The sequence below is a fragment of the Gobius niger genome (assembly GCF_951799975.1).
Source record: "Gobius niger genome assembly, chromosome: 1".
Taxonomy (NCBI): Eukaryota; Metazoa; Chordata; class Actinopteri; order Gobiiformes; family Gobiidae; genus Gobius; species Gobius niger.
Window position 1 is genome coordinate 42775774 of NC_136852.1, and position 24121 is coordinate 42799894.

General features: G+C 41.6%; 1 protein-coding gene across 1 annotated transcript; it reads left to right on the plus strand.

Moving 5' to 3' along the window:
• Nucleotides 1-761: 761 nt before the first annotated feature.
• Nucleotides 762-22184, plus strand: vps37ba (VPS37B subunit of ESCRT-I a). The gene is made up of 4 exons (XM_079568795.1): nucleotides 762-905; nucleotides 8911-9082; nucleotides 20257-20339; nucleotides 21692-22184. Exons 1-4 carry the CDS (start codon nucleotides 801-803, stop codon nucleotides 22163-22165), a joined length of 834 nt encoding a protein of 277 aa, XP_079424921.1. The 5' UTR covers nucleotides 762-800; the 3' UTR covers nucleotides 22166-22184.
• Nucleotides 22185-24121: the final 1937 nt, after the last annotated feature.

Sequence of the window (24121 nt, forward strand, 5' to 3'; positions counted from 1 at the left end):
TGTGTTGTTTTTTGTGTAACTGGAAACCTATTACTGCAGGAGAATCAGGATGTTCCTTCTTTCCCTTCTTTCTTTGAACTCCCTCCCTTCCCTTTTTTTTATTTCCTTCTTTTCCTTCCTTGCTTTCTTTTCTTTTCCTTTCCCTTCTCTGTTTCTTCCCTTCCTTCTTTCCTTGTCTTCCTTCCTTTCTTTCCCATCCCTTCTTTTTTCCCTGCCCTTCTCTCTTTTCCTTTTCTTTTCTTTGCCTTCACTTGTTCTTCCCTTCCCTTCTCTTTGTTTTCTTACCCTTCTTTCTTTTCCTACTCTTCTTTTTTCCCTTCCCTTCTCTCTTTTTCCTTTTATTCGTTCTTTCATTTTCTTTCTCTCTTTTCTTTCTTTCTCTCTTTTCTTTTCCTTCCTTCCTTCCTTCCCTTCCTTCCTTCCTTCCTTCCCTTCTTTCTTTTCTTTTCCTTCCCTTCTTTCTTTTCCTTCCTTCTTTCCCTTCTTTCTTTCTTTTCCTTATGTTCTCTCTTTCCTTCCTTCCTTCCCTTCTTTCTTTCTTTTCCTTACGTTCTCTCTCTCTTTCCTTCCTTCCTTCCCTTCTTTCTTTTCTACTCGTCCTCTTTTTCTGTCCCTTCTTTCTTTTCCTCCCCTTTCTCATCTCTTCCCTTTTTCTAGCTGCCTGTTTCTGCTGTGTTCCCACCCATGGATCTGGCAACCCTCCGCTGACTCGCCTTCCTCCTACTTCCGCCTCGGTCAGCTGTCAGCGCCAGGGAGCGGAAACACTGTAGGGGGAGAAGAAGAACCAGACCACAGCCAAAATGTCCAGCTTTAACAACAAGTTCGACGGCTACACGATGACCCAGCTCAACGAGATCCTGGAGGACGACGAAAAACTCACGAAAATGGTCCAGGAAATGGACGAGGTAGGTTCAAAAAAACGGGGCTAGATTCGCGCACTTGTGTCTGCTAGCACGTCTCTTGGCCGAGCTGCCTCCCTTTGTTTTGTTTGGCTAAAAAGCGCCTCGCAAAGTCACTCGAGACGAAAGTGCGAGTGTGTTTCGACTTTATAAACAAAAAGGCCGATCCGTGTTTTTATGACCACGAAATATCGCGCGAGTTTTGACAAATCGTCGAAGAAGAAGAAGAAGAATAAAGGACCAAAGCGTGGGAGCGTTCGTCTCAAGTTTTGACCCTTGAGGATTCACAATTTGCGGCGTTGTTTCCCCCCTAAAAGCGCCCCTTCCTTGACCGCGGGGCCTCGTTTGCCTGACAAACACTCGCCTGTGCTTGGAACTTGTTTAACATCGGCGTGAACTTGCCTCAGAAGTAGCGGAAACTTGAACGCTTTTTTGACGGTAGCTTCTGGTTGCCGAGGAGCTCAAAACGTCACAACAAACTGCTCGCCATTTTTCTTTTTTCTTACCTAAAAACGAAACTTATCTTGGCTTTGATCAAACTGAGCTAGTGATTTTCCACTTGGGCAATGTCATAATATGATATGAGATCATTTAAACTACAGGGAGAAAAAAAAAAACTGACTGAAAATAGAAGGGAATGCTTTTATTATTGGGTGAATTATTAACTCTGTGTATTTTTCCACTACTTCTTCCTGGACTCTAGACTTTTTAATGAGCTTCAAAGTCGTGTAAGTTACGGTCTGTGCCATAGCTGAGGCGTGATAAGGAGCTGATAAAGGCATTAGGCAACGCATGTTTGTTCCTCTCGTAAAGGAGATTAGAATTAATAGGCCAAATATGAGACTGATATGCTACATAACTATAGAGGTAACATACGATGACAGATGACAAAAAGTCACTATAGTTTAAAGGAGGGTATTATGCAAAACCGAGTGTTGCCTTGGCACATTTACGTATTTTTGAGTAATCTGTAAAAACTCTGATGGCGGCCATTTTAGGGATAGGTTTGCCTGAGTCCTCCTAGGAACGCCCCCACCTCCTGGAGACGCCTCCGAGCTTTCGTCACCAGCCGAGTAACCAACCACTGCTCCTCAGCAGAACCCCCTCCCCACTGATGCCACAGACAGCGTGTGGAGGGGGCGTGTCGGAAAGAGTCAGAGGTTCTTAAAGAGACAGAGGCCTATTTCAAGACATTCACTACAGCCATTTTGAGAGAGCAATTTTATACAAGGCAGTTATTTTAATTTACTGCATTTACAGACCAACAGAAGGTTTTGTCATCATTGTAGTGTGCTAAAGACTGGTGCTATGTGATTGAAAAAAAGCATAATACCCCCTCTGTAAATCGTATTCGTACATATTATTGAAATATCTTGGCGACAAACTTCCCATCCACAAACTCTACAAGTTGAGCGTTTCCCATCAGCAGAAGGGATCTAATTTGACACCATTTATTTGACCTTTATTTAACCAGGAAAGTCCCACTGAGATTAGGAATTACATTTCCAGGTAAGCCCTGGCTCCAGAGGGGAACCTATTGTACATGCTTTTTTAGTGGTTGGTGAAACCGGAGTACCTGGAGGAAACCTAGGCAGGCAGGCAGGAGGGAATCCCCCAACTTCTGCAACACCGTGTCACCTCTAGTGTTGTTTCCCATGGTCTAAATTCAGCATAAAATGGCATGATACGTTGTACATTTTGCTTCATAAATGTAAATTATCATAAGTGTCTAAAATGGGAACATACTAAACAAAAAGAATAAGAAGAAGAGTTTTTATGCTGTTGGTCCAGATGCAGCATTAACTTGTTTCAGCTATGTTTCTCCCAATTTTTTTTCTTTTCCCCCCAATGTTTTCATTTTATTTGCTCAATGTTTGCCCAATTTTCCCCCCCACACATTTTTGTCTTAATTTTTGACTTAATTTTTGACTTTTTTTCTTGTTTTCCTCAATTTTTTCCCTTAATTTTTGCTCATTTAAATTTTTAGTGCTAATATTTTCCCTATTCCCACAAATTAGTGACCCCATTTTGTCCCCATTTCCCCCCCATTTTCCCCCAAATTATTCCCAATTTTTCCACACTTGCTTGACATTGGAGATGAACCCCGTCTTGTAAATCAGCCGATCTTCCACACAAGATTGTTCTGTTTTCTGGTTCTTGATGACAAATATTTTAGTATAGGTATCAGAAAAAATATGTAAAGTTGCCCAGGCCTAGATGGAGCTCAATCCTGGGCCAAAGCGCTGAGCTGATACTAACAGACTGAAGCCTCTTATTGGCCAGAGGAGAGCGAGGGCAGCCCTCACTAAAACAGGCAGGTCAGATGAGAAAAGGTGATTCTGCAGATGTTAGCATTTAGCCGCTGTTAGCACAACTTTAGCAGCTTTTATTAGCACTCAACTTCATAGTTCATCTTTTAGCTGCTACTTTCCTCTAGTTTTTTGCCTCGCGTTTCTTTTTTGTCCCAAGAACAGAAGATACTAGACGTGCTCATTCAGGCGACTGTTGTGGTGATGTTACGCTTCACAAAGTATGGTTGATCAAACAGAAATGGCACTTTGAAAATGATTTTTAAAAAAAACTTCCGCGCCTCTTTTTCCACTTTACAGCTCCTGATGCTATTGCTCCTACTGCTGCTACTATAAAGGGAGTTGTTCCGGGGTTTTATAATGAAGAAGCATCATAAAAAGACTGTAAGATATGCACCGTCTCTTGCCTGAAACGAAACACATTCTTGCTCCGAGTAATGGCCGTTGTGCTCATCTAAATTTGTTTACTATGACCTTCGTTGTCTGCACTCATAACACAAATCAAAGCTCAGTCCTGTCTGCTTCCCCGAACAGGGAGTGTGTGCTGACAGTTACCTGCTCTAGAGAGTAATAACTTAACTGCCCTTAGTGGGACACTGTGGGTCTCACTATTCCCACACGGACCTACTATAAATGACATGAGAGTTTTGCCAATGGCTGAAAAGAAAAGGTAGTAATCTGTTTTTGTGCGCCACTTGACAAAAACACCACCGGCCGCCATGTTGGATTATGTTTCTGAAGCAAATAAAGTCATACTGATCCTGAATTAAAATCAAAAGCTCATCTATTCTGCCTTTCTCACTTTTGCTGTCACAGAGCAGCAACAGGATTTACTACAACCACGGGGCACTGCACCAAACACAGAAATTGCTTTGTTACCGAGTATTTTTGCTAAAATGCTAATGAATGATTGTGATTGTCTTCGAGGTCTAACAAATGCCGCATAAAAAGTCTCCTGTTGACTGTAAGAAACTTTAAGCGATTTGATTTAATTATCCAATCCATCTAACTTTAAAAACAACACAGTATTATTAGGGCGGGGACAAAATATCGGATTGGTTTGCAATACTTTGTGCTGCAATATCAAGTATTGACACTTTATCAATACTTGTGTTTTGAGGCATTTTTATCATACACTCCTTTGTTTTCCAGTGACAGCTACACAGCACTTTGTTACATTTTGTGTTGAAACACTTTTCAATCTTCAATATTGTAGACGCCCGGTGCCACAGTCTAATCAGATGATTGACTCAAAACACCTTTAAAAGGTCTCTCAGCAGGTCTGTAGGCGACACAATCATGGGGAAGACTTCAGACTTGACAGTTGTCCAAAAGACGACCATTGACATCTCGCACAAGGAGGGTATGACGCCCAAGGTCATTGAAAAAAGTTTACAAGCAACAGGGATAACCGTGCCCTGGAGAGGATTGTGACACAAAACCCATTCAAAAATGTGGTGGAGATTCACAAAGAGTGGACTGCAGCTGGAGTCAGTGCTTCAATAACCACCACGCACAGACGAATGTCAGACATGGGTTTCAGCTGTCGCATTCCTTGTGTCAAGCCACTCTTGAACTAGGGGCAGCGTCAGAATCGTCTCGCCTGGGCTAAAGACAAAAAGGACTGGACTGCTGCTGAGGGGTCCAAAGTTATGTTCTTTGATGGAAGTAAATTGTGCGTTTCCTTTGGAAATCAAGGTCCCAGAGTCTGGAGGAAGAGCGGAGAGGCACAGAAGTCCTGTGTAAAGTTTCCACAGTCAGTGATGGTTTGGGGGGCCATGTCATCTACTGGTGCTGGTCCACTGTGTTTTCTGAGGTCCAGGGTCAACGCAGCCGTCTACCGGGAAGTTTTAGAGCGTTTCATGCTTTCTGCTGCTGACCAACGTAATGGAGATGCATTGCTGCAGTAATTCAGGCAAAAGGAGCCCCAACTAATTGTGTACTCAATACTCAATACTCAAGTTTTGAGTGCTGTACATGCTCTCATACTTTCCATGTTCAGACTTTTCAGTTGGCCAGCATCAAAAAAAAGTTTCAAGTAATATTCAAATTTTCTTAGATACTGAATTTCGGATTTTCATGAGTTTTCAGCTGTAAACATCAAAATAAAAGAAATAAACACGTGAAATATATCAGTCTGTGTGTAATGAATGGATATAAAATACAAGTTTCATTTATTGAATGGAATTACAGAATTAAAATTTCCATGATAGTCTATGACGAGCAGCTGTACATCAGCCTCACTGTACTTAACCACGAGAGAGAGGAGTGACCCCTGCGTAACATCAGGGATGTGTGCACGGCATGTCGGCGCCTTTGTCATGCCCGTTGTCATGGGAATAAGTTAGTTGAACAGCCGATCGTTTTTACGTGGCGGATGGTGCGACGTCTGGTCTGAGCGCGTGTGAACACGGACTGAACTAACTTTGAAGTACATTTGAAACTAGGGCGGTCTCGGATCGATCCATAAGGCGCTCCAACACGTGTGAAAACGGAGACACATCCACGAGTCTTTTATCACGCCGGAAGTTCTTTAATGAGAAATAGCCGAGTACTTCACAATGGTATGTCATTTTAACTCTAGCACAAGAGAAAGGTTGGGTAAAGCAGTGACTGGAGTGATTTCTTTGTTACATCTTCAGTGGTGGCTCGAGGGAGGAGCGGTGGTCGACTTTTTTTGTTCAGCCGAGCCGCAGCGTGTTCAGGATACACTGTGCTTATTTATCGAGCTGCTTAGAGAGAACAAAGGCGCTGCGTGTCATTGGCGAAATCTGAGAGCTTCTGAATGCACAGTTGTAGCCTGCCACAACAGCCAGTGGTTTCCGCCAGCACAGCGAGCGTCCGTATGTGGGATCTGTTTGAATAATGCAAATAAATGAGAGGTCGGGAGGTTTGTCCTGTGACGTTTTGGCTTGTTTTGACTCTAGTCTAGTCCTGCTTTAGGCCAGCTTTAGTCCTTTTCTTGCAGTCCAGGTTTACTTGTGGTTCCATCATGTCGAGTCAACAAATGCATTCCGCTTGACCATCTCGGATTTAGTACAAATAGGCCTGGTTGTAGTTGATAAGCCCAATAGTGAGTGTGTGAGATTTTGAGCTGGAATCTTTTCTCGTTTGTGAAATAATTTGGTTTAAAAATCATTGGCATGGCTTCTGTAGAAGTGCAAAGTTGGACGAGCTCTATCTCATTGACCGTTGCCCCAAAATGATCAACATTTTCAGGGTTGACGTTGTGGAGTATTGCACATAGAAATAAAAAGGAGAAGCGGCATTCGAGCCCAACGCCTGCGGACGGTTCGCGGGCATCTCTGGGAGACTTTTCTGAGTTCGTTAGCATTAGCCTGCTTAATGTATTAACCTACAGATGTTAGCATTAGCCTCAAACATCGCAAATTATGAGCGATCCAGATGTTTTCAGCATGAATGTACAGACCAGTGGTTTCGCCAAAAAAAAGCTCTTGTCATTTCTCATAAATTAATCTGATTGTGGGATGGGTAGCCAAAGTAATTACTCAAGTAAAAGTAGTTGAGTACTGTTAGTAACTGAGTAACTTTTTGCGTAACTATGTGACATCGTGACATAAATTATCAAATTATCACATTTTCAAATAAGATTCCAGTAAAATTGTAATATTTTTTAAATGATTAAGTATTTTGAATAATTAAGTAACAAAAGACAATGTTTTATATATATTTACTCAAGTCAAAGTACAGATACTCTGTTTTAATATTACTCACGTGGAGGGAAAAAGTCCTGTATACTTGTAAAAGAACAGTTACTTCAAAAAGTGACTTTTTTTTTTTTAGATATATAGGCTATCTAATATCTATGTTGGGAAATAATCTGAGTTTTAAATGTTAAAGGGGGTAGATGCAAGTTTGTGATTTTATGCTCACTACTGCCATCTCAGGCCTTATGCGTAACTGCAGCGTCTACATTAAGCTCGTGCAGGATTTTATAGGCAGTTGTGGTGAACAGGTCTGCGCTCATTCTACATATTAGGACATGGCTTGAACATGTAGGGGGAGGAAAATATCTCATTTTAACATTTTTTGACTTTGCATAGTCTCTTTAAATGGAGCTTAACTAAACATGATCTGTATCTTGAAACATGTTTTTGTTAAAACTTGTTAACGCTCATATATCACTGTTACAAATGCAAAGTGGAGCTCAATTTTACAGTGCTGCTTAGATGGATCACATCAGTTGCAAGTTCATCAGTTGCATAATTATATTTCAGTGGAACAGCAACAAAGAAATGTTGGGCAGAAAAGTACATTTTCAAGCTGCTGACAGGAAATGACATAGAGGTAAAGTTCCATAGCAGTTTGACTCATTTCCCATTGACATAACTGTAACATGGTTGGCACGGCGACAGTTTAAAACCGTTTGCCTTCATCTATGTCACTTCCTGTCAGTGTCCAATAAGGAAGTGAAACTATAAACCTCACAAAAGTGGCCAAGCTAAAGAAAATAAATAATTGTGTTAACTATATTTTAGCAAAAATTGTGTCTAATGTGTCATATGCACTTTAAAGCCGTACTAAGTAACGTGTTTACCTTAATAAATCCTTTCAGTAGTCCCTGTGGGGGTAACATAAGTGTTTATGGGATGATTGGAGGGTCTTTCCATGTTTGCAACTTGACTGCCACCGGTCCGGACCAACCAATACACACTAATGGAATCACGAAGAAGAAGCTAACATGCTAACGTGCAAAGCTAACTGCGGGCTAACGTCACTTTAAGTATTTACAGCCAAGTTTGAGTGAAAAAAAATATTTCCATTGTATAATTGGATGTACAATATCACTCTCTCCCTTCGCCTTTCCTGTCAGTGTAGTATTTACTCTCACGGACAATTAAGTTAAAAAATCGTAACTTGCTACGACACCTGCAGTTGCGCTTATGGCCTCTAGGGGGAAGAGTTACTTAGTACTGCTTTAAAGAGGGGGTATTATGCTTTTTTCAATCACATAGCACATCTATATCACACTACAATGATGACGAAACCTTCTGTTGGTCCGTAAATGCAGTAAATTAGAATAACTGTCTCTCTCAAAATGGCTGTAGTGAATGTCTTGAAATAGGCCTCTGTCTCTTTAAGAACCTCTGACCCTTTCCGACACGCCCCCTCCACACGCTGTCTGTGGCATCAGTGGGAAGGGGGTTCTGCTGAGGAGCAGTGGTTGGTTACTCGGCTGGTGACGAAAGCTCGGAGGCGTCTCCAGGAGGTGGGGGCGTTCCTAGGAGGACTCAGGCAAACCTATCCCTAAAATGGCCGCCATCAGAGTTTTCACAGATTACTCAAAAATACGTGAATGTGCCAAGGCAACACTTCAGGCATGTTTTTAATGAGGGAATGACAGAGTAACATGATGTAAAGCTTGAAAAAGTCGATTTTGCGTAATACCCCCCCTTTAAAGGCGCACTATGCATTTTTTATGTAAAAAAAATAAAAAAAGACATGATATTAATGCGTATTTGACCCTTCAGTGACCCTGCGGATGCTTGGGTGGTTAGCATAGCCCCTTTACTTACCATCCCGATGGCCTGAAGGACGCTCCAGGATCAATTGTTTTTTTTAGGTTTTCGCTGCTGAGTAAACTATTAAATGCACTAAAGTACCGTCCCTGACATTTGACCCTGTTGCTTCCTCCTCTGCCTGGTTTGCAGCCGCTCATGTTCTCCCCGTGTCGTTTGCAGATGCAGGACGTGCAGCAGAGCAAAGAGACGACGCTGGCGAACAACAGGACTTTGGCCGAGCAGAACTTGGCGCTTCAGCCCAATCTGGAGCTTCAGAAGGAGCAGCTCACCAAGCGCTACAGCAGCCTGCAGGAGAGCTTCGAGTCCTACCAGCTGCGCAAGTCCACGCTCGGTACGCACTGTGTTTTGGCTGGGGGGCAGGTCTGTAAGAACCAGGGGGGCGCAATCCAAAACCACTGAGATTAGGGAGTGTATCAATCTTTACTTTAGCAGATCATAAATCAGTCTTATCTCCTATGTTGTCGCTTCCATAAGTATTTAAAATGTGCAGATCAATTACACTACATGGAAAAAAAATTACAATGAAAACAACTATCTGTTCCATTTAAATATACAGCCGTTTTTAAAGACCCAACTTTGACAAACGTATATGTCTATGTGACAGTGAACATGATCACGCCAAACCTCATTAGAAAGCTCTAAACCTGTAGAACGCAGTACCCGAGTCCTCGCTAATGGTTAAATAAAAAAACACGTTCATATTTCTATCAAAAAAATGTTTAGAATTTCACCTTCAGGACGGCTTTTTTCTCTCCCTGGCTTCTCTACCTACAGCTACATTTACTTTAAGTGTGTTAAGACCTTTAGAGCTTATTAATTAGATTAAATGATTGTTTAGCCCGTGTTTGTTCAGTCAGACTGACGCCGGGAGTGTCTCCGTGTTCAGAGCTCAGCTGGTCTGCACAGACTGTCCTGGGAGTTTCCTGGTGTTCAAGGCAGAGCTGGGTTATGGTGAATCGCTCTAGGCAACTTTTGAGGTATTCAGCCTGCGCTTCCCTTTGTCTCTTTAATACCCCAGCTGTGAGAAAATGAATCGCCTTCACTTTGAGACTTGTTATACATGTCACACAGAGGTAAACGGCGTGACACCTGCAGCTCCGTCATCTCCACACGCACAACCTCGTCTGAATTAGGAGCGGTTATTGTTTTAGACTCACTCACTCGTATTGAAGCACGTCTGTAGCTCTCTGTCAACAACTAAATGTAGGTGCATTGTTTTTAAGGCAGGGATCAAATATCCAGTCAGATCTTTATGCTTTTTGCTGCAGTACCAAGTATCGATCGCTCACTCCTTTGTTTTCCAGTAACAGTTGCTGCACTTTGTCACATTTTGTGTTACTGCACTTTTCAGTCTTAACACTTCAATAAATGTCAAATGGCATTTGGTTTATGAACTTTGGACACATGACTTACTGTATCGCGATACGTATTGAATCGACCCCTGAGTATCGGGATGCGTATTGGATTGTTCCAGCTAGGGCTGAAATGACTAATCGATTAATAAAGTAGTCGACAACTATTTTAGTAATCGATGAATGTTTTTCTGGTTCCCACAGACCAGAATGGAGCAAAAATGCTATAAAAAAATGTTGTATTTTTGATGAAAACCTGTTTTTATAGTTAGGTGTTGTAGTGTTTTGTACATTGTCAATTTCATGAATAGAGCCTCCAACAAACATTTCCCTTTAGTTTACTCCATCAACACATCCTCGAGCAGCGCCACTTAAGCCATATGTGAGAACATTTTTTTTGTTCAGCCCTAGTTCCAGCCCTGTTTGCTATAGATCAGGGGCGTCAAGCTCGCTTGGGTCGAGGGCTGAAATTCAGCCCCACGGCGGGTCGCAGGTCGCATATATTGTAAAGGACTGTGGCCTCATAAGTAACAATTATTACATTATGCCATTATTCATTCACTCTATGTCAGTAAGTTACTATTGTAGCCACAGCCGCCCTGGGGCAGACTGACCATTTACCACATGGCTGTAATATGCTGTTTATATCCTATCTCTTATTATGCGTGGAATTCTGTCCTTTTTTTAAAAAATTTAAGCTGCCCCCTAGTGGCTGGAGTGAGCTAACTGGGTATTTCGTTAAAAATCTGCACAGGAATGGGCCAGAGACTTACTTTGTTTGACATGTTCAGGAATTCAAGCTCCTCAAAGGGCCACATTAAATCATCTCCCAGGCCTTGAGTGTGACACATGTGCTTTTTTTATTTTTTTATTTGTTTATTTCGGACAAACCAGATGCAATGATTTTAGTGCGTTAGCAAAAGTGCTAATTTACAGCACCTGTCCATTAAAGCAACAACAGTACATATTAAAACATGACATGCATGACACACAAGTCATGACAACAGAAGAAATCATACATGTTAATCATTTTGTTATTTATGAGAACAATGTTGAGTGGATTTTAAGTAGTGTTTTAATTTCATCTTAAATGTTGTATCGTTTGTTTTTAGTTTTATGTCTTTTGGTAAATTATTCCAGAGCCTGGCTCCGACAGCTGAGAAGGCCGACAGACCAAAGCTCGATCTAAACATTGGAACAATACAATTACCATTGGTTACACCTCTTGTTGTAGCTCTGTTAGTACAGTTTATATGCATGGCTAATTCTGAATGTGGGAGTGAGTCAAAATTCAGACACTTAAAAATTAGTTTAAGAGTGTTAAAATTAATAAAATTCTCAAAATTGAAGAATTTATACTTCTGTATAATTTTACAGTGATGCCAGTGTCGGGGTTTCTTGTCAAAGACCTTAAGAGTTGTTTTGTAGAGACCATAAGGGTTTCAATGTAGTTGAAGAGACTTGGGACCAAGTGGTGCTATAGATGATGAATTTATTATTACTTGTCCGGTAATCCTTGTTAACGGCCAAAGTGACTGGCCAAAAAAAGTCTAATGGAGTCTCTGTCCCAGGCATGACTTACTGCACAGTATACTCATCGCCGAATGATCATTGTCACAGTATTAAGTGACTTTACCCACGTCCTCCAGCTGTCTGAGATTGCACATTTATGCAAACACGGCCCAAGTTAAGTCAAAATTAGGGATGGCCGATATATCGGCGCCGCCGATATTATCGGCCGATATTTATCCTTTTTTCCCATATCGGTATCGGTCCGATATGGGAAAATATCGGCCGATATTTTTTTTCTTCTTTGAATTATTTACTACACCGTAATGTCATAGCGCACCTGAAAGCAGCAGCGGTGTAGATGGGCTGCACTGACCTGACTGGGGCAACAATTTATTCAAATTATCTCAAATAAACAGTGGCTCCTAAAAATAAAGAACCTCCAGCATAAATTCACACGTCTCCAAAAGAAAGTATGTTTTTACTAAGTTTAAACAAAGTGGAGCGGACACTTGGACACCACAGAGATACAGAGCCACAAGTGTCTGCTGGAACAAACTGGACTAAATCTGCCTCCATGGACATGATTCTGAGTCAGGATTAACAGGAATCATTTTCTGATGGATTATTTGTCGCTACATCTGAGGTGAGTTTTGCAAAAGTTTCTCCGTCCTGACGCCAGATTTATAACTTTGTTAGCGCTAGCATAGCTGCTAACAGGCTAAAGGCTACGACACGTAAACATGACCTTTCTGTCATCATGTAGGTCTAACTACAGTGATGATAATGTAGGTCTAACTACAGTGATGATCATGTAGGTCTAACTACAGTGATGATAATGTCTGTATTGACGTTTACTCTGCCCACTTTTGTCATGTTAATGACCTGTGAAAACGAGGCGTTATGTCATGTCGCATTTTCGCGCATATTTAATTAGACGCATTTGCGATCGTTTGCGCATTTATCATTGAAAACAAAGCAGATCAAAGCTCATGCTAATCTTGTAAATCTACTGTTTGCTTTTTGCCAGCTCTAAACCAACTCTAAATCTTCAGTCTGGCCTCATAAGTTCATATAAGGTGCTGTTAAAGTGACATTATGATATTTCCAACTCCAAAGCTTCATACAGAGCTGTGTGTCCTTTATCAGATTTGTTTAAAGTTAAAACATGTAGCTTAAATAACACGGTAGGCTACATATTTTAATAAAAATGCAATAAATAGTAGCCTAGCATATTCCCAGTGTCAGTGTTTCCCATTAATAGAGGACATGGGGGAAAGTATAATAATAAGTAGGTCTGAGTAAATATTTAGCCAAAAACAAAATGACATTTCACTCCAAAATTGCAATTGGTCTTTTTAATATTTTTCCAATAAAAAGGATTGTTTCATCCTGGTTTGTGAGATGTGTCCCAGGCATAGGCATTAGAGATTCCAATAATGGAACAAATTACAAACTTTACCACATTTGAGTAAGCCTTTCTATTGATTTTTAACGTTGAAATAAATATCGGCAAATATCGGATATCGGCCACACCAGTGAGGCAAATATCGGATATCGGTATCGGCAGAAAATTTTCATATCGGACCATCCCTAGTCAAAATGCGCTGTTTAGTTTTGGTCCTGATTCACAGTCAAACAAAAGCTGTTGTGTCGGTGTGATTCCTCTGCCTCGTCGCCCGGAGCCTTTTATGTCACGCCTCCTCGGCTTTTCCACAGAGACACTCGGTGGATGGACCGGTCTGATGAGTCCCGGCGCTGTCGTCCCGTGTGTGTGCGCCCTCGGTAAACAGAACAGACACACCTTCCAGGGAGCAGGCCGGACCTTGTGACTCCTTTGTTTACGCTGCGGTCGCCGAGCAGCAGCTTCTCGAAATAGCCCCCGATAAAAGTCAGGCTTTGTGTTCCACGGGACTGTAGCCTGCTCTGGATGCGGCGAGAGGCGAGAGCGCGTCCCAAAATACCACACCGTGACGACCTCTGTGCTTTATGCACTAAATCAGATCCAGCTGCAAGTTACAATCAGTCTGCTCTGCTAAATGACTGCTTTGCTTTCAGTGCTGTTCTAGTGGAGGACACGATAGGGGTGTCACAATTTTAACAACACGATTAGTGTCAGAGAAAACATTGTCAATTTACGATTATTTACAATTATCAACCTTTTAAGAGGAAGCGACTGAGATTTTTAGTTTTCGTGTTTAAAATGCTTTTCAATACTTAAACTTGTAAACATTCACTGTTTCTAAAAAATAAAAAAGCTTAAGACTCATGCATTTAAAAAATACATTGAGTAATAGAAAACAAAATTCTTATAATAATTATGAGAATTGTTTGAATACCTAGTGCCTAAACTTTTTTTTGAGACCATCCCGGTTTAGGGTGGTACGATGGCACAGTGGTTAGCGCTCGTGCCTCACAGCTAAAAGGTCCCGTGTTCAATTCCCACCTGGACAGGGCCTCTCTGTGTGGAGTTTGCATGTTCCCCCCGTGACAGTGTAGGTTTCCTCCAGGTCCTCCGGTTTCCCCTATCACTAAAGACAGGTACAACAGGTCAGGATGAATGGTTGGTGGTAGTCGGCCGATGGCAGAGACTGGTTGTCTCACTTTCATCAGTCTACCCCAGGCCCGCTGTGGCTCCAACAGTCGCTTACCACCACTGGGAGTGGAGTGACTGAAGTTTGAAAAACTTGGTAACACAGGCTTGTAAAGCGCAATAGTGTAAGCCATTTTTATTATGTAAATATTAAACAACGAGGAGCCGTGCGTTAGACAGTCATAATGCACGACGCGGAATCGAGAAGTGCATTATAACCATCTAATGCACGGCTCCGAGTTATTTAATCCGCTTATACCACAGTCTGACAAACTTAAAGCAGTACTAAGTAACGTGTTTAGCTTAATAAATCCTTTTCGTAGTCCCTGTGGGGGTAATACAAGTGTTTATGGGATGATTGGAGTCTCTGGTGTCTCTCGACAGAAAATCATGTTTGCAACTTGACTGCCACCGGACCGGAGCAAGCAATACACATTAATGGAATCACGAAGAAGAAGCTAACATGCTAACGGGAAAAGTTAACTGTGGGCTAGCGTCACTTTAAACAGTATTTACAGCCAAGTTTGAGTGAAAAAAAATATTCCATTGTATAATTGGATGCACAGTAACCCTCCCTCCCTTCGCCTTTTCTGTCAGCGTAGTATTTACTCTCCAAGACAATTAATAAGTTAAATCGTAGCTTTCTACTACACCTGCAGTTGCGCTTATGGCCTCTAGGGGGAAGAGTTACTTAGTACTGCTTTAACATTTTCTAACAAATGTTATTTTCATTTACGGGCTAAATATGCCAGACTACAGGGACTATTTTCTGTGGGATTTTAGCCGGTCTTGCACTGTCTGAAGGCCCGTCTCAGAGCGAGCCATTCCCTCTGTGCTGTGAGGATCTCTGTCAGGCTCAACAAAACAACGTAAACACAGAATCACAACAGGACTAACCCTGCACTCCGTTGAAGTAAACACCGAGAGTATGCGGCTCCTGGGCAGGAGTTAATTCACTTTTACGCTGTTTAACCTGAAGCTAGCCGGTGGAAACGGCTGCAGTGGAGGCGCTTATTCCTTGGTCCCACAAACTGAAGCTTTTATGTTTGACTTTACTAATCCATCCAAACATGCTTTAGTGAAGGGATCATTTAATGAGTAGTGCCTTAACCGTTTTCAGTAGAAATGTAAAGCTCATATTTTATTAACAGTAGGCTAACCTAGCTGCTCACTCTCCTCTACTTCCCAGTCATCAAAAGTTTTGTTTTGGCCAAAAATGTTGAAATAAAACAACAAAATCGGTTATACGGACATAATGCACTGTTAGCCTTGGAATTCTCACTGGCCGTGGTATAATATAGTTGAACGGTACTCAGCCCGAGTCATGGTTTAGATCTTTCAACTTGAACTCGCTCTTTGGCACCTGTCTTGTTAAACGTCAGCCCTGGCCTTTTATTATGGAATTACAGTCCTACCAACCAAACCTGCTGTCTGTCGATTGTATGCACTGATTCAGGCCGTTCATAGAAACAAAACATTTGTTAGTCAGTGAGGGTTTGTCTATTCTGAAATGTATAGATATCGCCCTGTAATATATTAGCCAACAATGAAAAAAGCTAATGAACAGTATTGCAGTCGTGGCTCAAGGGTTTAACGCCCGGGCCGAGCTGTCGGTCAAACCGCGGTGACGCTCCCGGCTCTTTTTGTTTGTCAGCGAGAGACGGCTTTGTTGAATGTAGGTTACTGCGCCGCCCGGCCTTGGTCGCTCTCCCCCTCCTCTCCGTCTCTCTCCGTCTCTGTCCCAGTTGTTGATTTGACCCAGATCAGGAGATTTAACCTTCTGTAGTGATGGCCTGCTCTGCAAAACTTCAATGTCTAATATTGATCAACTCTTGTCCTCAATGAAACCAATAAACAGGGTTCCTTTCTAACTTTCGGAGGCTGTGGTCTCTTTGTTAGAAGATCAGAAGGAAGAACCTATGAAAGCCGGACAGATCAGTGTGAAACGGCACGGGCACGCATAGGGTCGGCTACATCCTTAGCATCATGTGGCGTGGCTAGCTTACAGAAGTTTTTGTGATAATATATATTTAAAAAGTTGCATGGTTCGTGTGTCTGTGTCTCCATTTTGCATAGGGCAACCTGAGGCTGTGAGCGGGTGACGGGGGTGCGCACCTGAGTGAAGTGCGGTGGTGTTTGGTGACGCTCTGCAGCGGCACAGACTGGTTTCCTTTGCACCAGAGTAGCTCCGTTCTGACAGATTGCTTTAACTTGAGTGAACTGGATAGACAGGTGGTGTTAAAGACAATTGTCTTAGTCGCTAATTCATGAGTCTGATGCACTGGATTCTTTCTACTCTTTAATTCCGTGGTGAATGCTGCTTTAAGGGTGAACTCGTAGTCCATTCATTTGGAATAAGAAATTATTGATATTCATATAGAATAGTACCTAATGCAAACATAAATAATATGTATTCTTTATTTTATTTATACAGGTGGTCTCTTGAGACTCAATGTCTCATTTGCAAGAGAGGCAATATGCAAAAGAAAATGCGTCCATCCCTCCTTAATGATAATAATAATGCATCGGTTTTATATAGCGCTTTTCTGGACACTAAAAGACGCTTTATATTGCATTATTCATTCACTCCATACCCGGTGGTGGTAAGCTACTAGTGTAGCCACAGCTGCCCTGGGGTAGACTGACGGAAACGAGGCAACCAGTCTGCGCCATCGGCCCCTCCGACCACCACCAACCACTCACTCACTCACTATATTCGCCAGGCTTCCTGGTGTTACCAAACAGTCTCCCATCCAAGTACCGACCAGGCCCTTCCCTGCTTAGCTTCCAAGGTCTGACGGGATTGGGCAACTTAATCCATAACCATTTGTCAATAGATTATGCAGGTTGCTTGTTTGTGCTCTAATTTGTGCTGTAATTTATTTTTTCCGTTTCAAATATTATTTTTTATAAATTTTACATAAAATACAAATCATCTTTAGGTGCGTGTGGTCTTAAATTTGGAATTTTAGGGCTTAAAAAGGTCTTAAAAAGGTCTTAAATTTCTCATTGCAAAATGTGCAGGTCTCAGTTAAGACTGAGACAAAATTAGTTGTGGTAATAGTCAGAAACAAAGGGAGTGGATGCTACGGTTTCAAACTGGCACTGCATAAAAAGGGAAGCAGGCAGCAGTTGTTTGGTTAGTTACTTAATGGTTTTAGCTTTTGGATCTGTCAACCCATTAGACAAGTGTCAGTGTGTCAGTTATCATGGAAAAGGTGCTTCGTTTTAGTTCGCTGTAATACCTTTTACGGTAATTAAGTTTCATATAGCGCTTTTCAAAGAAACAAACTCCGCTTTACTTATGTAATGAAGACGACACAAGTGCTGTTTTAGGTTTTGCGTGTGCGCTGAAATGACAGGTTTTTGAAAACGGTCAATGGAACAGAGTTTGTAGAGATGCTTTGTGTGGCTCACAAGTTCAAAATATTTTTTCTTTAGTTGTGAAGAAATCAGCATTACAAATGATATAAAACTGCTAAATGTAACTATGATACTTATTTGTGCATTATTATGCAGCGTTTTCCCAGATGCTCAAAGTCTCTTCTGTGCATTATTCATTCACTATAAATACACACTATGAAAAAAAACCCTCAAAGTTGCATAGTGCACCTTTAACCTCTTACCTGCCACCTGGACTCTTGGAAAAAGCGTCCAAATAGTGACAAAAACGAGGATGAAAACGCAACAAAAAAAAGTGGCAATAGTGCTAGAAAAGCAACAATAACACAACAACAAGTTACAATTTGGTTTTCTTTCAAATGAGGCGAGTCGAGAAGCTTTTAGATTTGGGTGAAGCCGAACGGGAGAAAAGCACATCCGACCAACAGCCCAAAGCAAATCTCCCAGCATCACCTTACCCTTTCTCAGGAAACACCATTGAGAAAGTGGTTTAAATCATATTACCAATGAGCACAAGAACTTTGACCTCAAAAGTTTAGTTTTGGGGAATGACTCTTCCTCGACAGTTTTACTTCCTTGTTTCTTTGACTGGGCACATTTTAACCACCGGTAACACAGGCCTCGCCCCCCCGAATGACGCCACCATGAAACACCTGAGGCTGAGTCACTGCTTCTCCGCGCTGTTTGTTCACTGAGGTAAACTTAAACTCGGCTGAAAACAAAGACGCTGCTTCGTGCTTACTGTAAACCCGTTTTCAAGAGGCGTAATCATCGCTCTGCTTATGGGAATATTGACGGAATCTTTCTGCGCCTAGAGCGAAAGAAATGACTCAAACGTTGTTGTCTGCTACATACAATCAGTTAAGCTTAACCTTTTGCAAAAAATAATAATCATACAGTACGTTTTACTTCTGCTGGAGTAATATTAAAACGGAGTATCTGTATTTTTGAGTAAAAAAAGTAACTTGTGCCACTGTGAGTAAAACTTTTAACCTCTTAACCTAAACCAAGCATTGTCTCCAGTTTGGCATTACCCAAATCTAAAATCTTCTTGAAAAAAGCGACAAAAACAAGATTGAAAACGCAAAAAAAATGGTGCCCGAAAAGCAACAACACAATAAAAAAGAGACAATACCCAACAAAAACGCTTCAAAGATGTGACATAAACACGCTACAAAAGAGTTACAATCAGTCTTGGCTTTCAAATGAGGCGTTTCAGTGGCCCATAGTCTGTAACCTCCATTTGAGAAGCTTTTCGATTTGGGCAAAGTCGAACTGGAGAAAAGGGAAGGGGCACATCTTCGTTTTGACACTGTAAAAATGTGAATTTTGTGTTTTGTTACTTAACCCCTTAACTTCCACCTGAACCGAGCACATTTTCTCCAGTTTGGCTCTACCCCAGTCCAAAAGCTTCTGGAAAAAAGCTGCGAAAATAGCAGCAAAACTGAGACGAAAACAATGATGGAAATGTGACAAAAAAAGTGAGAAAACATAGACAAAAAAGTGATGAAAAATTTATGAAAAAGTGGCAAAAATGTCACAAGAAATTGACGAAAAAATGACAAAAATTTGACCAAAAAAAAAAAGACAAAAATTTGACAAAAAATGACAGAAATGTGTCAAAAAATGACAAAAAATGACAAAAATGTGACAAAAAAATGACAAAAATTTGATAAAAAATTGACGAAAAAATGACAGAAATGTGACAAAAAATAACAAAAATGTGATGAAAATTTGACCAAAAAAAATTACAAAAATTTGGCAAAAAATGGCAATTTTTTTTTACAAAAATGTGATAAAAAACAAAATTATAAAAAATGACAAAAAGTTACAAAAATGAGTTGAATACCCAACAAAAAAATGATGGAAAAAAAAATCTGACGTGAGGAAAAAGATCCTCTCGGTTCAGGCGGGAGTTAAGAGGTTAATTCTTAATTTCTTTTCACATGGTTTTTATAGTATTTTCATAACACGCAGAGAAAAAAAAACAGGAAACTTAGCAGTTATTCTGTTTTATTCTCCAGTGAATGTCCAAATAGCCAGAACAATAAAGGGACAGAAGGCATGTGTGGCTTAGCTGCGAGTCTTGCCCGGATACCTCCTCCTTTGTCCCTTTTTTGCATCCTGTAGCTCCTCTTGTGACCCCTCCCCTCTGCTGCAGCTGTGGGCGGCCTCTTGGTGCCTCTTCAGTGTCTCAGAAGAAGAAATGTGTAGGTCTCAAATGTCGTTAGCTCATAAGCTAGCTGTTTGTTTACTTTTAAAAAGCTGCTTTCTTCAGGACCATTATGAACTCATTGCATTAAGAAAATCCGCCGATCCCCACAAAAACACAGAAAGACTTTAGGGATTTTGTTGTGGCCTCTTGCGATACTAATATTGCTTCCCCAAAGTGCGATTGTGCTGCCCCGAGTGACTGCTAACGACCCATATGGACATCATCATGGACATCATTAACGCGCAGAAATGACACTCTTTACAAGCGGGTTTTAGATTGAAACATCTGTGCAGCGTTTGCTCAGTGTCACAGCGTCTGAAATGTCTTTATTTGAGTCTGGAAGCGATTTGGTTTGCCGCACAGCGACCAACAGTTTTAATGCTGTTACTCCATTATTAACTTTTAACTTGTTTTTTTCTTCTTCTCCTTTTTAGACCACAAATCTGGGAACACATCATTGGACACGCTGCTGGCTCTGCTTCAGGCCGAAGGAGCGAAGATCGAGGAGGACACAGAGGTGAGAGTCGGCCACCAGAGCAGATCAGGATCATTTTGGAATTTAACAGTGTTTTTGGTGACAATAAAAGCGGCTAATTAGGTATAAATGTTGCCTGGGATAAACAAATACCAAGGAAATGTGTGTCTCTGTTTCCATCTGCACTGTTTTATCTACAGTACAGAACACTCAACAATATATTAGTTTATTTGGTTTTGTGTCATGTTCTGCAGAAATCATTGTAAAAGGTCTAATTTGTTCTATTACTCAAAAGCTAAAACTATTTATCAACAATATAAACTATTTACAGATTTACAGAGATTTGGCCCATGACCGTCATGTTAAAGCCTTAAAAAGGCTCGATATCCCATGCAACATGGGGCGTAAATGAATGGACGCTGCTATGCTAAACTAAACCAAGGAATAAGTGCGCCACTAAGCTAACGTTAGCCACAATCGCAGATTCTACTTTTTCATCAAAACTGCTTCTTCTTTCACCATGTCCAGCAGCAGTAATAAAGTAGTAAGTAGTAAAGTGAGCACTTTTAACACATTCAGCGCCAAAAACTCGTGTTTGCGTTTTGTTTTATTTTATTGCAAAACTCGACACTCTAATACACCTTATGTGTGATTTTGGAAGCTCTGTATGAACTGAAGTGAAATAAATGACGATCCAAAACTTGTGAAAAGTCTGGTTAAAATCGGCCCAAGGACGGCTGAGAAACATCCTGTTAAAGTCTTCGATCCGAGAACCAGGCTGTTTAAATGCACACGCGATGTTTCAAAACGTGTCAACAATGTTGTCCTTGACTTGAAAGGAGATATATTTAGGCATTTGCCTCTTCCCATAACATTAGTGTCCGTCCAGAGAGGAGAGAGAAGGAGACAGGAGGAGAGGAGTTAATCAGAGTGTTTCATAAAACACTAATTATCTCTGAATCGAAAAAGAAAATCTGTGATTTTGATCAAAACTTGCCTCTGTTTGGCTTAGATTTCTCAGGAATGTAGAATCAACTGTTTTCATCGACGGAGCGCTTAGAGTCTCACCTTTCAAATGAGCCATAAGCTAATACTACAAAATGGAATACTACAAAAACCGTATCAGACGTATCAATGCCTGCTCAAATTAATATCTAGCTTCGACACCACTTTTGTATCGATTTAGTATCGCGATTTTTTTTTTTTTTTGGACAACCCCACCCCATACGTTAGGATCAAATGTCGCTTCTCCTTTGTATTTCTATACCTGTATATAAACGTAGTATCCAAACTAATGATGGAGATTCTAGATATTTTGTCCGGGAGGTTTGTGAACCTCTGATATTTACGGTGGAGTTGAGTGGATGGTAAATCTCGGCCTCTTTGTCCTCCAGAACATGGCCGACTGCTTCCTGGACGGCGACATGACTCTGGACTCGTTCATCGACACGTACCAAAGCCAGAGGAAACTGGCCCATCTGCGGCGAGTGAAGATCGAGAAGCTCCAGGAGATGGTGATGAAGGGCCAGCGTCTCCCCCAGGCGCCCGTCTCCGCTCCCCGCGCCCAGGACGTCCCGTTCCAGCCGTCCATGCCCCAGATTTCGGAAGACAGCACCAACGGCTGCTCCCCGCTGGCGCAGTCTCGAAGGAAACCGCCGCCGCCTCCGTCCCAGCCCGCGCCCGTCCTGAACCAGTCGCAGCAGCCCGCGGTTTTCTACTCGGCGTCCCCCTACCCGCCCATCCCTCCCAGGACGGGACAGCCTTTCCCGAGCGTGCAGGGGTATCCTTTTCTATCACAGTACGCGCCCGCTCTGCCCCAGCGGCCGCCTCCTCGGATTGCGCCGCAGCCGGGCTTCATCATGCAGTAAAGCGATGCAACTGAACTGTTTTTTTCTCCAAAAGGCAGGAACGACCGCTAACAATCGGCTACTGACTTTAAGCCTTCACGTGTCGACAAACTGCTCAGTGATGGGATGAGAAGGTTGGGGGTGCAGCGTCCAAAGGCTTAGCTCGAATAGGTGTTTGAAAAGGGAGACATCTACGAATACTATGAGCTGCACATCCACAATCCCAACACTTTTATATGTCTACGCTCATTTAAGAAGCAAAAAGTCATGTTCATTCATCGTTTCTGCACCTTATGCTGTAGGAGAAAAACCAAAGTCTCCTCCGTTCACCGGGACACTGATTCAGACACAAAATACTCCATTTTATTGCAAACATTTCCAACTCGAACCGCGTTGGATCTCGGTGGCTGCACGATTTTGTGGGGAAACGTGCAAATACTGCGATCCAGCGTTTGATTTTATTCAATATATGCACATTTTTAACACGTACAGGAGCAGTGGAGCGCGATAGAAGACTAAATTAGTAGAGGGATGACTTGTTTTCACCCGTTTTGCGAGTTTTATGTGTTATAAAATTGCAATTAACACTTTTTTTAATATACTTTTATTACCAAAATAGCTGCTTTCTTTGTGGATTTGCCAAAGGTGAAGGAACAGGAGTCAGAAGAAGAAGAAGCCAGGTCGCTTGAGGCAGATTGTTTAACGTGATCCGATTTTTGGCCGATTGTTAGCGGTCTTTAGCGGCTTCTTGTCCACGACGTGCGTGAGAGAGACTCATAGGCCCCAGAACTCGCACAGTGGACTCTTTCCCTCCACTGGGACGTGCCTCGGATCGTTGACCCGCATCTACAACACGACGACAACCACCAATCGCCTTGGTTCTAACTGGAAACGTTAATTTCCTCAGACTTTTACTTTTTTGTTTTGTTTGTATTTCCATCATCTCTGCCCGTTATCGCGTATGTTTTCTCCCACACTCCGGACGAGACGATGCCACTTCGGGAAGGATGGCCCATCGACGGCTTTCGCGGAACAAGTCTCACTCATCGGGCGCCAAGTTTGGACTTTTTATATCAGCACTTTTTTTTCTGTCCAGACGTTAAAGTTTGGGGGGGGGGTTTGTATGTTGTTGTCGCCAAGTCTGCACTCGAGTGATGTTTTTGTGACCTGATTTATTTTCCCGATCTGATACTGGTTTAATATCAGAGCCAATATTGGAAAAAATGTGATATCCGATTCTGGCTCTCGTCGCTTTAAAAACACAACTTTCACCGACTAAATCTAAGTGAATCTGGACTGTATGTCATTTTGTAGCTCGGAACCTGGAGAGTTCAATCGCTGAGTCTTGTATATATTCATCATTGTCATAAAGCAGCAGTTTTACAATATTTTATTGTTTTAAAAGTCTATAGTTTAGCTCTGTTCTGTTTAATGCAGCTCTGTGTCAGACACAGGCCCCGCCCAGGCCTCATGCAGTATATGCTACAGCGCGGGTAGGCAACGTCAGACCCGGGGGCCAAATCCAGCCCTCAAGATGATTTGGAGAAACATTATTACACAAATCAGAGAGTACTTTGAACGTTATTAGAGTTAAATGGGAGAAAAAAAGGTAGGAATACTGTCAATGCACCCAATTAGGTCAAATATTATGTACAACACTGGCATTTGGTATTTGAAGGAAGTGCACTGGAAAAAGAATAATCGTTTTAAGGAGGAAATGACATAAATCTACTTGAATCAAGAGATTAAAGCTAAGGTTTGAGTAGATTTGGTCTGGTTTTAGATGAGATAAAACCTCTAGTCGTAGTTATTCTCTTAATTCAGATAATTTTGTGTCAGTTCAAGTGAAAAACAATTTTTTGTCTGATTCCAAGTGGGTTTTATTCTTGTTCCATTGGCGCTATAGCATTTGTATCTTGGATCAGTTCAAACCGACTCAAATTCAACGTAGAAGAACTTTTATTCAAGCAATTTTAA